The 14744-nt window shown below is 42.6% G+C and overlaps 1 protein-coding gene across 1 annotated transcript; it reads left to right on the top strand.

Annotated features, from left to right (window-relative positions):
- The first annotated feature begins 4145 nt into the window (after window positions 1–4145).
- Window positions 4146–13552, top strand: LOC119746363. Its single transcript, XM_038223261.1, has 4 exons — window positions 4146–4817; window positions 9514–11697; window positions 12671–12770; window positions 13180–13552. Exons 1-4 carry the CDS (start codon window positions 4604–4606, stop codon window positions 13421–13423), a joined length of 2742 nt encoding a protein of 913 aa, XP_038079189.1. The 5' UTR covers window positions 4146–4603; the 3' UTR covers window positions 13424–13552.
- The last annotated feature ends 1192 nt before the right edge of the window (window positions 13553–14744 follow it).

Genomic DNA, 14744 nt, shown 5'->3' with positions numbered 1-14744 from the left:
TTGGATACAATTTCCTCGACCCCGGTCAGTTTTTTTCTCCTAAAATCCCGCTTGCATTTAACACCCAATATTGTTCCGTGAAGTTACCAGCGCGTTTACCTACCTAACGCCATGGGGCGCCCTTCCCCGTAGTCCAATTTAATGATTTAATAAATCTAATGATTTAATGACATAATGTATGTCATGGGAAATTTCTTGTTTAGTATTATCGTTCTACCTAAAGTTTTTGAAAGGACAAATCTGCGACGGCCTTACACATGTTCAACCAAATTCAAAGCTAGTATCATCAAAGGCACAATTCCTCCAAATATTTCCTCTAGTCTACCCCATTATGGCGATGACCGAATACAATTGGCGCTTGAACTTTTGCACGTGATGATTTATTATTCAGGATGTTTCGAAATGAAGGAAATTCCCGACCTGCTGATGCTAGTTGGCATTTTGCCAGTAAATGTTGGACATGGTGCATGACGGAAATGTTTACATTTATCCTTTAATTCACGCCAAAATAGCCCTAGACCTCTCAGTATTACTCTCTAAATTCTAAAGAGTGAAAATTCACTCCATTCGAGTGAAGATTCACTCCCACAGTCGGAAACTAAAGGGACTAGACGTTTTAGAGTGAAATTTCTTCAATCGAAAAGATCAAGGTTTCACTCGAGCTTCGATTGAAGTGGTTCATTTTTCATGTCTGATCGAAAATGAGAGTGATTTTCACTCTAAAACGTCTAGTCCCTAATTTCACTCTTTGGAATTTAGAGAGTAACTGCGTTAAGTCTAAATGAAAGGGATGAAAAATGGGTCCAGTTTACTTCATTAACCTTATATTTGATTACATATAGTGTTTGCATATTGTTTGCACGTGTGCAATGTTGGCGTGCAAACAATATTGTTTATGTGCAGACAATATCGTTTAGATGTGCAAACAATATTGTTTATGTGCAAAAATATTCAGTCTAGCTGTAAACAATATGGTTTTGTTGCAAACCAGGATTCATTTCATTCATTCATTCTATGGCGCATCTAATAATAAACCCTGGTAAAAACATGTCCAAAATGCGCTAAACAATCATTGACAAAGGGCGCGCCCCATATCACCATTTTCTCAATCACTAACAATGTTTATGTGCAAAAATATTCAGTCTAGCTGTAAACAATATGGTTTTGTTGCAAACCAGGATTCATTTCATTCATTCATTCTATGGCGCATCTAATAATAAACCCTGGTAAAAACATGTCCAAAATGCGCTAAACAATCATTGACAAAGGGCGCGCCCCATATCACCATTTTCTCAATCACTAACAATGTAACAATTACTGGACCGGGGTAAACAATAATGCCCTTGTTTTCAATTTGTTGGGGTTATTTTTTTTGGGGGGGGGGTTGGTCTCACAGTCTACTTTCCTGTTCTAATTTCCTGTCTAATTTCCAGATTGTTATTTCTGTTCCGTTTTTCAAACAATTGTTGGGAGCATTGGTTATAAAAAAAAGTTTTAGTATTAGGCCTCTGGTCAGCGCGCGCGTCGATTTTAATCATGCGCGTCAATCTTTTTTTTTTCCAAAATGTTCCGCGGTAGCTCCAACAGCGCCCTCTATTGCCGCACCTCCTCAATTTTTTTTTACCAAAGAGCACCAAGGAATGGGAAATTGCACCAAGGCAAATGATCGAGAGCACCAAGGCAAATTATGGAGGACACCAATGTACATGAGGACACCAAATAGCAAAATAGTACCCCACCTTGTCTGTACAATCCAAGCTTGAAGAAAAGAAAAAAAAAGCCGCGTCCCCGCGTCAATTCCGGAACTTTGGTCTGACCAGAGACCGAAAATTTCTTTTTTTGGCCTTATAGCCTTTAAGACGATGGTTCACCAAAAGAGGCACTAGTTTGTGTAACAGACTTGAATGTATTCGAGTCACCAAACATTGAGTCCGAGTCCGAGTCACCTCTCCCGAGTTCGAGTACGGGTCCCGAGTCATGCAGGTCAAGTCCGTACAGAACTCCAGAGGTGCCATCCTTGATGTTGAGATCCTGACATAATGAATCACGGGATGACAACATCTTGCACGAAAATGTCAACATCCTTATCACAGGATGATGACATGTTTTAAGAGGGATGCTATAACATCCTCGGATGGATCTATCACGGGTAGCACATGCTGAAAGTAGGATCCCGATATCGTGAGACAATATATCACGGAATGACGACATCCTGAAAGTAGAATGTCGACATCCCGAGATACCTTCGAATGATGTTTAGTGGAGTTATGAGAAAGCAATCCTACTTTCAGGATGTCGTCATCCCGCGATGAATTTTCTCAAGTTGTCGACACCTTGCCCTTGGGATGTTGTTATCCCTAGATACATTATCTAAGGATGTCGACATCGTTTTTTTTACGATGTCATCATCCCGTGCAGGACGTTGACATTAATACGTGTAGGATGTCGTCATCCCGTGAAAACTTATCTTAGCCTCTCAACTTCTTGGATGGCATCTCCAGAGCTCCGTAAGTCCGAGTCCGATCGAGTCACGAGTCGCAAAGCTCGAGTCCGAGTCCAAGCCCGAGTCCTCAGTCACGGAAAATTTGAATCGAGTGTGACTTGAGTCCGAAAAGTCCGAGTCAAGAGTCATACAAGTCATGTTTGTAAACGTGACCATGCCAGTGATGCGTTGTCATTTCCCCACATGTCAGCTTTTTAGTCACCATCTGTAATCAGATCAGCTGAGCTAGCTTTCCTGTTTGCTGACTTGACTGATGATGCAGTGTGATTTCCAGACCGTTTGAAGCGCGCACTGGATCCCGCGACATTCGTGGAATGAATCAGCGCGTGGCCGCAACCAGGCCAGTCTGTCACCTTTTAACCTTACGGAGAGGTCGGTGCTGTTAAAATCTTCTATACCAACAGCGGGCAGCTAGCGTTCATCATGTGGCACCCGTAACTCACAATTTTGTCATTCCTAGACGATACAATTCCTTGCTATATGGCTATACCAACTTTCAGCAAGAAGTAGCTTCGTGACCACACTCGACAAGCCAAAGACCATCTTGCAAAGCAGGCTCTGTATATGCCTTCCAATGAACGCGATATACATTTCGGACAAAAATACTAAACTTGACCCATCATTTGCCGAAATTAATGATCGAATTCTTTTCAAGCTCTCCAAGATACAATAAAGGTTCTAATTCATCCGGTTCTTCGATGACGCACAATTATTGTGGGTGAGGCGGAGCAAGGCGGAGCAAGGCGGAATGATAGGGTGGGACAATCTTTGTGATGTAGTGTAGCTCTTTCATCATTTTTAGTGGTGTGTATCACCAATTGTATTTCTCTGTTAATCTGTACACACCAGCTTTCTAGGCAATTATAGACACATTTTGTGTGTATTACTACATATAAGAAATTTATGTTCAATTCACCTTTAAAGAAGTTAAGTCTGAACCGTAAAAAGTTTGGCCTATGGATCTCTGCACCTTAACTTCCCACATGCCCGAGTCAATACAAATCTGTTCCCTGTGATACTGACCTTTATCTGTTTATTTTTCCCTCCTAATTTTTCGTCACTGAAACCATCTGGCAATCATATAGTCATATACTTAGCGCACGTGACCTCACACTCATACTGGTAGTTCATTAAAGTAGGTCGTGTTTTTGCACTTAGGTTGTATGCGCTCAACTAACGTCCTTCCGCTTCGATCCAGCGCGTTGGTCCCCGTAAGCCATATTGAAAACCACTTTGTAGAGAGTCATCGAGAGATCAACGCAAAACGGGGTTTTTTAACCCCTGGTAAGCCAATGACTTCCCACGTGCTATAAAAACCAACTTAAAACCGAAAAAAAACTACTTTAAATAACCCAAGTAAGGTAAAGTTTATAAAGAACCTCTGCGATACAGCGATAAAGGTTGAGATGTGACCGTGAGGTAATGATGATGTACCCATCTGATACCATAATTAGGCCTACCCGATGAAAATACCACGTGCGATCTCTGACGTATACTGCGTCTAGCCATTTCGTGCGCCACTTAAAAAATTAAGACACCTACTAGATGATAGATCCATTGGAAAGTCTACCCATTTTTTTAGTGGTCGTCAACTCTGCATCTGCTGATGCCATTATGATCTTTCCGAGTATTTATTGCAATCCACTCATCAGCGTTTCATTTTTGGCTCTCACGCATGCATGGATTCAACCAAGGAGTAGCTTGGAAATTATGTTTGATATGGTGCTTGTCTTTTTGTAAATAACTTGGTACATCAAGAGGGAAAAAACCAACCGAGTGCCCTATGGATGTTGAAATCTGATCGTCATTTCCGTTACATTCTGGATTGCGTCGTTGTGTGTACAAATAGCGTCTGTCAGCAATTAGGCGGATCGAACTGGATTTCGATAATCGTTTATGTCTCTCTGCCTGCTCGTCTGTGATTACTTCTAGTCTCTCGTCTTACTTCTCATCTTCCATGAGTCTAAGGCCTATATAGTCTGGCTCCTGGGAGATACACAATTCAGGCTATGCCTGATTGACGTCTGGATGCTGACAAATCGGAGTCATTAAGCGGGGTGGATTGAACGTTTATTGGCGTCAGGATAAAGCAAGTGGTGGATGTGGCATCAGGAACACGCTGTGGGAGCATCAACGAAGCGCACCTTGCATGCAGCTATTGTGCCTGAGCGGTGTTTTTTACCGGGCCGTAGTGGGCTCCGTCCAGCCTGTCGTGCTAGGCGCGCAGCCATGGCTTACCTGTACTGTCTGACCACTAGTCCCGATTTACGTGTGATCTTCACCGTGTTCATCTTAACTTTTAACCTGATGGGCGGTGAGTTATGAAAGAAATAGTTTTGCTTTTCCTCTATAGCCTCATAGGCCAGAATGCTGCTTCTTAGCTGTACATAATTAATGGATAGGATTGATATTTTCAGAGAATTTGAAAATAAAAGGTTCTGAGTAAACTTCGTTTCTCTCCAAGAATAATAACCCGTTTATTTTTGCTCTTAATTCGATTTTACAGAATAGCTTCCTGAAGTCAAGGCAACATCTGCCGTATATGATGCTATATCTAACCCCAGTTGTTTTTGCTTATTTCGACTCCTTTAGCCTTTTCAGTAAGCGCATACCTCAGCTCATAGCGTGAAAGAACACGATGTTTTTAGATGGAGATACTAAGGGCAAGATGATAAGCAAAACATTACAGTAGGCTAATACGTACTCGACCAACGCAGAGTGGTTCGAAAGTCTCCGTGTAGTACATAATTAGTGTAGTCGGGTATTTTCCAAAATTCTATTTCTAGATATTTATTTTCTCTCATCTCATCCACAACGGGGCCTAGTTGCAATGAAACGTGAAATGTTCTCACCCTTTAATATGAACGTCGATGACGTACGTAGGCACTTCCTAGGCCTTACATGCAAAACGAAAAGTAAGAGAAACTCAAAATCATGATGACACGAAACAATGTATAGTCTGAGCGAAACACAGTGGAAACATTACAACATAAACTCGAGATATGCCCAGGCACATATGCCGGTGCACTTTTAGTCTGGAATGATAATGTGGGTTGCGTCTGTTTCCAATCGGCACACGGTGCACGGACGAACCTTTCTGCATCATAGCTACCAAAATAACGACGGCCATTCTGAGAACTGGACTGGGAAAAAGATCCACAAGCAATCATCAAAAAATACATGCAGTGTTTTGTATGTTGAATTTCCACGTAGCCTAAGTGTACTTAAAATCTATGAAAACTTCAGCAGCCGGAAGTGACAATATATATGGAGCCGCCTCTTGCGTCACTACGAAGTTCGATCAACAATCAACTATGGACGAACAAAGAGTACACATCATAACCAGGACGAACATTTACATGCGCTCAAAAAAGCAAGCATGCATACGCTGGCTAGCCAAAATTCCAAATAATTATTTAGCATCTATTCTACAATAGTCTAAAGATTGACTTTGCTCTACTCCTATCGCTTCTGGCCCTTGTCAAAAAGGCTATAATTTTACCGTCCTCTGTGTTATACAGAGACGTTTTTTTGTTTTATAATCGTTCCTACTGTCTCAGAACACTACATACAGCCAATCAAGGCTCATACAATTCTCCAAGTAGAACACACGTATCGTTAAAGTAATGGACACTGCAAACGTTCAAAATGAGATTGTCCAAAATGTACGTATCATGAAATATTCTACTTGAAATATTGGATCATGCATTTTGTGGGGATCTTGCGCCTAGTACACTCTAAAACAGATTGGTTGAAATAACCAGTATATTGGTAGGATTGCGTCCAACCAATCTCGATTTGGCTGGAGACATATCTGTACCAATATATTGGTCAGTTCAACCAATCTGTTTTTAGGGTGTAGGCTATATGCTGTCATTTTCGAGAAAAGAGGAATTACCGGGATCATTTCCTCAAGATGGTTTAAGGACAAAACCATGGCGCTTTCAACGGAAACCTGTGGTTTGCGTGGCAAGAAAAATGAAGATGCACAGTTAAGTTTGGTAACTGAGCTGAGATTTCGACAGTTACCAATCGGCTAAAACACATCTTTTGCAAGGGTCCATTACCTTTAAAATGAATCTGACCCTTTCATCACGATGCACCCAAACGCCGTACGGACTAGACCATCCCAGCCATATCAAATTGCATCGCAGCCCAGTCAGGTTTTCTCGTTCCTGACGATTGTCTGCATGGACGACAGAAAACATTGACCTGAAGTGAGTCACCAGTTATGAAAATATGGAATTGTGCTCAGTCTCTGTACTCATAGAGATCGCACCATTTTGGAGTAGACCCATATACATTGAAGTAGGCCTATTCAATTTTGCCTCGTGTTCGCAAATTCTGGCATAACCGATTTCCAAAATTTGTTCATTTTTGTGATTCTTTTATTTAAGGAGTTTGAAGACAGAATCTGTAGACTCTGTAATGATTTATGAGTATTTTCATCTTTTGAATGTAAGGTTTTTGCTTTTCGTCCACTTTCTGGTTTTTATCTTAGATGTAGTATGTTAATTATTCTGTTGCTCATCAAAGATATCCAGGGATAGGGATATGTTTCGTAGTAACCCCCTGATCTCCATCTGTACGTTTTGGCACTTCATTGTCCTATGGTTGTAAAGGTGACAATCAGCTAAAAAAAGATTATCAGAAAATAATAGAAATATAGAAGTTATGTGCTTTATAATCTTGATTAATTCTTTCAAGTTGCATTGAAGTACCTCAAGTCACTTTCATATACGGAAACAAAAGCGAGACAGCACCCTTAAAGGTAACATACAATTAACATTTGCAAACATCAGATTACAAAGCTATGCCAATTATTATGAAATACCTTACTTGACTATAAGTGAATAACAGTCTCAAGCATCTTTTGAAATAATGGCACCTGGTGTGCTGTCACTTTCAAGAAAAGTGGATTTTTTGGGGGAACTGACTTTTTAAACCAACTTAAGTCCACATTTTGTTGCAATCTGTTACACATTCATGAAAGAGGGCAAACCAGCTATACCCTTTCCCCTGACCTGACAATTCCCCGAGTTTATAAATTGCTCCATGTCGTCTGAAGTAGGGTCAGGGAACCAGACTACAAGAACAACATTTTTTCTTGGTTTTCCACCATCTGTGAACACAAAACTTTAAACAGGTCAGCGTAACATGGTTGCTATAAAATACTTCTCCCAAATCCATCAATTTCTGAAAATTACAGCAAAGCAAATGTTTTATAGTATACGTTTGAAACAAAGATTGTTTTGGCGTCGTAACTGTGTCAGTTGCTAAACACAAACATTACCTGAGAACATTTTCAAGAGACGGAAACTTGCCCGTGGTCTCATTTCATTCATATTCATAAAAAAAGAAAATCACTTCTCAAGACAGATGTTTCATTTGGCCAGAAAATATTCCACGGCAGTTGCTGACTAGAATTTTTCCAATTTATTAGCCTTGCGAGTGCGAGTGCTATACGCAGTTTTCATCATCGCTTCGCAATCTCGCTCGAGATTTCACAGCTGTTTCTACTTGTCCCATGGTCCACCGATGCGCTTGTGTCCCCTTCTCTTCCAAATTGGAAATCCACCTTGAAGTTGTCAAAATGAGGTCGTGATTAAAGAAAAGGCCCAAGTCATTATTACGAGTGCTGAGCGCCAGCTTCTCAGGAAACCTGCAGACAATGAGCAGGTGGTGATGCCTCGGTAGCATATCGATCCATCTGGCAGACATTATCCTCTTTCCTCAATTTTTTTTATTTGTACAAAATGGTTAATATTTTGTAACCATTTTTAGGTTTCAAAGTCAACATTTTAGGAATTGCAAATTTAACATTTCCTCGAGTTATACAGTGATGCGCCTATCAATAATTGTTTCCCCCACCCCTCTCCCAGGGATGCCCCACCCAAGACGTGGGAATTGTTACTTTTGAAGTGACAAAATACCCACACCTATGGCAAAATTTAAGTGACAATCCCTGACCATGGCCCGACATAATTATTTGGGGCGCACTAGTGATTGCCTATCCATAGTACGCCAAAAAAATAACAATGTAATTTGAGTGACCAAAATCCCTACCCTTGGGCATGAAAAACGTGACCAAATCTCTATATCAGACCTGGGGCAAGGGGGGGGGGGGGGGGGGAGAAGAGGGGGGATATTTGATAGGCGCATAACTGGGAAGTGGTCTAGGGCGGATCAAAATCAAACGGGAGGTGGGGGCTCTACATGTCATTATAGTGTACCAAGACATCGGCTTTATGACAACCGCAATTGTCAATCACCTTCAAGTCGCTATTCAGGAACACATGTCGCATACGGAGTTATGCCAACGGGTCTGGACAAAAAAATTAAGTGTTACCATCCAACATTATCAAAGTCGGTTATATCTTTTCCACTACAAAAAGGCCTATAGGCTATATGCACAATCGTAACCCGTCCTTGATTGAATAGTACTTTAATTAATTGATATGACTTAAGCTTTGCATGGCGGATAAGATAAGTATAAGGATTGCGGGTAACACCATGTGGAAGGTAATCTCTTCTTGGAAGAAGTGTGCTTCTGAAAAACCGGTTGGTTGAGTGTAGAACTCGACGTTTCGGGCAGTGTGCTCTGTCCGTCCTCAGGAGGGTGAGGACGGACAGAGCACACTGTCCGAAACGTCGACTTCTTCACTCAACCATGGAGCTATTAAACACACGTACTGATGTAAAAAATTAGGGTTTAATCACAAATTTTTCATTATTCATCAGAGCAGGGGTCTTAATTTGTAATGAACTTTTATTTCATTGCTTTCATTTTCTACTAGGAAGTTCCAAAAATGAAGAGTTTAACTTTCAATCCAAGTATGGCCGACTCGGGAATAAAGTTGTCTAGTTCATAATGTTTTTAATGGACGGTACGTGAATACAAGCCGGGTATTTCAATCACATTATTAAGAAAAACAGTCAGATATCACGATGGTTTTCATTATCATTTAATTGGTTATTTGTATCTTTCTCTTTTTCTGCAATTATTGTAGTCGTGCGCTCATCTGCTTCCGGAAGAGGGCGTGAGTTCATCTTCGCTTTCCCAACTCATTTGTACCAACCAAGCCTTGCAACTTCCAGCACGGATAGAGCGCGTCTTACTCTAAGCATTACACCCTTCGAGGAAAGGCCTACTGATGTCAACGTGACTGTCGTCAGTTCAAACTGGAGTCGCGTGCTGAAACTACCAGCTCAACTGGGCGGGATGACGGTAGAGTTGCCGTTCGAATCTCAGGCAGTCGGCTCCGGACTTCAGAACAACACCGTCCTGGTCACGGCCAGCGAGGACGTCACCGTGCTCGCGCTGTCAGACAATGGGAAATCAACGGGTGGTTTTCTTGTCCGGTCCGCTGGCACCCTAGGCACGGACTACTTTGTTGTTTCATACACCCCGATCGTAGGGGAATGGTCTTTGTTTACCGTATCGGCCGCTGAAGACGATACGGTGGTTCACATCCAACTGAAGGCGCCTTTGGTATTTGACAATGCGCCCTACGGCAGGGAGGACTTGCAGATATCCTTGAACCGTTTTCAGACCGCCCAGTTTCAGAGCTCACTGGATTTGACCGGTACGCGGGTCCGCGCTAACCGACCAATTTCGGTAGTTTCCGGTTCGTCAGGGTCCAATATACCGGCCGAGTTTGGTTCAGCGGGGTACGTTGTTGAGCATCTCCCGCCCGTGGGTGCTTGGGGAACCGTGTACGCGCTGGCTCCCTTCCCCGGGAGGAGGTCGGGATACAGGTGCGTGGTCATCGCTGGGTGTGCAATGACCATGATACGAGGCTTCGGTGATCGAGCTGTTCTTGCCTCCGCAGGAGATTCATTCGAATGGGATGCGGGGGATCATGTTGCCGTCATTACTTCATCGACGCCGGTTCTAGTTGCGCAATTCAGTAAGGGAACCGAGGCTGATGAACACGTGGGCGTAGAGTCAGGAGTAGGTGGTCCTGCAATGCTCATTATCCAACCCATTGACCTACTAGTCAGCGGGTCTGGTGCGCTTCTGTCGACCCCAGCGCTCCCACCGGACGCCTACCATCACATCTCCGTCACCGCCCCGTGCAAGGATACCGACGGAATTACCTTAAACGGTTCCCCACTGGTTCCCGATCAGAAGTACGAGTACGACGAACTGGATGGCTTCTGTACCGTACAGAAGACGCTTCAGTCGGACGAGTCCAGCCCCATCATCTCTGTCCAGCACCCCGCTCCGTCGGGTGTTCCCCTCGCAGTTTCGGTCGTGGTTCACGGTGCCGGTTTCAAGGGTGCGTACGCTGTATCGGCAAATCTTGGCGCGGAGGTGTCGCCCTGCGAAGCCACCAGCTCGGACGGCTGCTGCTTCTTGGAGGAGAATTCCCAGCTGGTTTCGTCTCTGAGTTACGACGAGGAGGGTTCCATGCACAGCAGCGACTACGAACTGTACAACTCGATTCCGGGTGTCGTGGTCGCACTCAAGGCCGTAGTTGAAGGCACGACAGTGCAGCCGTCTCAGGATCTGACAACGATGGCAAATACTCCCAAACCTACGGTTACGAACGGCTTCTTGGTAACTCCATTTCAAACGACTAACGAAAATCCAACAGAAACGGAGAATGTCACCGAAGAACTCGACAATTTGCATTCTACAGCCGCGGAGAGCAATTCTGTATCTGATACTGAAGTAAGCTCCAGACCAGCTGAAACATCCACAGATTCTTTAAATCAGCAGACGGGCACTTCGAGCGTAACTACCACACGACAAGCGATATCCACTAACTCAACTCCTGGAGGTTCCACTAAAACTTTGGTTTATTCATCCGCCTCAGCAACGACAAACCAGATCATCTCGACCACAGAACCAAAAACAGTCGCCAGCACGGATCAACCAGAAGTGACGAATGGTTCTGCATCAACAGGGCTTCCAATCATCACCTCAACCTGGATTGATTCCACGCAATCCCCCACCGAGGCAGACATGTCAACAACCTTATCCACTAGCGTTGCTGACAGACCAACACTATCCACTAGTGTAGTTGACAGACCAACGTTATCCACTAGCCCAGCTGGCGCACCAACATCAACGAGCTTAAGACCATCATCCAACATCACTCTTTCAACGTGGTTAGCTGCAACACTAAGCACCACCGTGACACGTACGGTAAAAGAACAGACTACTGAGCCAGTAGTTGACACAACTTGTAAGTCATAACGTAATAGTTTGAAATGAGGTTCACCATTTTAGTCTTGATAATTCAAGAAACACGCGCCGAGGTGGCGATGTATGAAACAATGCCTTTATATCATGAACGTTGGATATTTGTGGCAAAAAAAATGGGCAATTTCATTAAAAGTACGGAGTCTTAAAATCTTAGTAAACATACCATGCCAAAACCATCTGTATTTGAGCACGGTATGAGGTAATCATTATTGTAGTTTAATATCGGATTTTTGTCCTTCACCGACCTACTATCGACATTTCAGTGGGGCGTTGGTTAAGCGTTTGATGATATTTTTTCTCGCAAGCTATCGGTAATTCATACGTTGGCGAAGGTTAAAACACAATATTATGCATCTCCCCGACGCTACAGTCCAAATTTCCAATCATACAAAATAGCAACAGTGACCGAGGTATTTGTGTGTGTGTGTGTGAAGGTTTTTGCTTACATGAACATTTATTATGTCAAGCTTCTATTTACTTCCTTTCTCATGGCCCTGCTCACCTGCCTTTCCCGTTCCGGTTGAGTTCAGGAAAAGAAAATACACGTATTGCTTTCTCATGACCGCTGCCAAGAGACATCTTGAAAACAGAATAATGTTTTCGAGCATCGGGGTCCCATTAAAACCACTTTAAATCTGCCCGGATAAAAAGGGAAAGGCTACGAAAATCGTTACAAAAAAAATTGGGAAAACCTCATTCTCTTGACAAAAAGTAGATGTTTTATCATTAAAGATGTACTGCCCGTATTAATTTCAACAAAAATCGTATGTTTTAAAGGGCAGGGACAGTACACATCTTTAAGATAAGATCTATTCACTCATTTCGAACCTAGACAGATACTGTTTTATGGGGAAAGGGTGTGGATTTTAAAACAGCACGACCAATAGATGTTAACGGAACCCGAAGGAATGAAAAGAATAGCCTTGTCTATCACATTGTTTCCATTTCAACAGGTTCAACGTGCCAGAGGCCTTTCCGGATTTTGCTTTATGGCGGGGTTGCTATGGCTACACTTCTCCTTCTCTGCATGCTCATTTGCCTGGTGAAAATCATGTGAGTTTTACGATTTCTCTGAAAACTGCTTACTGAATGAATTGTTCTGAAACATACAACTAAAATAGTTAAGAGGCCGAACAACCCACAACAGGATCTTTGTCAAAGGCAAAATGGATTGTGCCTTTGACGACCACCCTTCTCAGATCGAAACGGCCTTCGTTGCCCATTCCTCTAACATTTTGGAGCAGTAAGAATATTGCTAAAGAAGTTTGATCCCTAAAAATCCACTGTCAAAAAAACTTACTTCTTAAGTCGAAAAAAGCTCAGCGTTTAATCGGTTTCCGATGTTCGACTGTAATGTGCAAAGGGGTAAATTGACCAGCTTTCATTTTCAAAAATCGGGCGCTAAACTTACAGGTATACATTTTTTGCCCATCATTTGAATTTTTTCCCCGTTTTTTTCCAGTCGTGCCAGGAGAAGTGCCAAGACAGCCCACATGAAGCGAAACAGTCGTTGGGTTGCCTTCCCAGCTAGTCTGTCATTAGACGAGTTGCATCTTGGCAGAATGAATCTCAAAGCTTCCGCGGGCGGAGACGGGCCAACAACGCCACCACCAACGACTACCCCGACCGGAACCGATGAGGTGAAACTCGGCACGGGGGAAAACGTCGGCGTTAGCAGTGGAACATTTAAGGACGAATCGGAGTAAAACATTGCCGGTCAAATTTAACAAGCCTTGAATTACCCTGTTTCAGATGGATGATGTGAAGGCTAGTTTTTAAACGTTATTTGTCCTCAGTACATCTTTAAAGTGTGTGTATAGCCAGATTTGACTATGTAGAAGAAAAAATTATAGTCAACGTGGCAACTGCTGTCAGCTTCATTTGGTGCCTCTGAAATCAGTCAAACTTCTTGAAAAAAAAAATTCGAGTTCAGAATACAATGCATTATCTGGAAATTTACGGTGGAAGTCTATTTGGAAGCTAAAACGATCGGCGTGTGTTTTATTAGTGACTGTATGTTTCATGTCCGGTTGTCAAGAACTAGAAAAACCAGTCTGCGGCTACATGTATTTTGGTTAAAGATTATATACTGCAAGACGCGGTTCATTGTCTGGTTTAGTTAACATCAATTTATTTTTGTGGCGTGTACATCGTGCTTGGATTTCAGTACTTTTCGAGACGGCAAATATTTGAGGTTCTCCGAAAAGGTGACACATAATAAGTACCGTTCTAAAAACGAACAAAAACAGTACTCAATTGCTTTCACCTTGCTGTACATAGCTCTAAAAAATAAAACTGGAATAAAATACATGCGTGATGTCATCCTTATATATTGGCCAAAGATATTTAAAACCGGGGTGCTCTTGTGCTGTAGTTTGGTGGCGAAACCCTCAGTTTGGAACATAACATTACCCCCCCCCCCGTGTGAACCCCCGCCCCTTATAGAAAAGGAGAAGGACACGAGCCGCGTGAAGTCAGCGAAACGCAAAATGGAGTAAAACAAATGGTTTTGGTTTTGCGACACACTAACGCTTCAAAACTGTAAGATCATGAGGTATAAACAAATGATAACGGCTGCTTCCGTAGTTTTGATTGACTCGAGTCGGTCATTCCATCCAGGGTCCCGGGACTTGCCTGAGGAAATATCCAAGCCTTGTTTGTACATGTATTAAATAACCAGGAATGAATGGCGCATGATACGCAGTGACAACACAATTTCCGAGGGAGGGAAAATCCATCAAAGAGGTAACATACAGGGTGAGTAAAAAAAAACCCGAAACCCAAATGTCGGGATCATTGTTCTAGTGAAGTTCTGCATGTAGCACTTTCAAAATCTAGGATATAAAAGTCCAATTCATAAGCTTTCTTGTAGTACAAGAATCATTCACATCACTCATGTACTTTTTAAGTTACGGAATTTTAAACACATCCGCCGTTTTAAGGTTCTGTCCACGGATCACAAAAAAAGTTGAGTGTTCTTTCAGCAAAACGAAAACAAATCACATACGGATCCATGTGTGTGAATTG

The sequence above is a fragment of the Patiria miniata genome, unplaced genomic scaffold (assembly GCF_015706575.1).
Source record: "Patiria miniata isolate m_02_andy unplaced genomic scaffold, ASM1570657v1 HiC_scaffold_12, whole genome shotgun sequence".
Taxonomy (NCBI): Eukaryota; Metazoa; Echinodermata; class Asteroidea; order Valvatida; family Asterinidae; genus Patiria; species Patiria miniata.
Note: the sequence above shows the minus strand (reverse complement) of the source record. Positions and strands in the feature narration are given on the sequence as shown.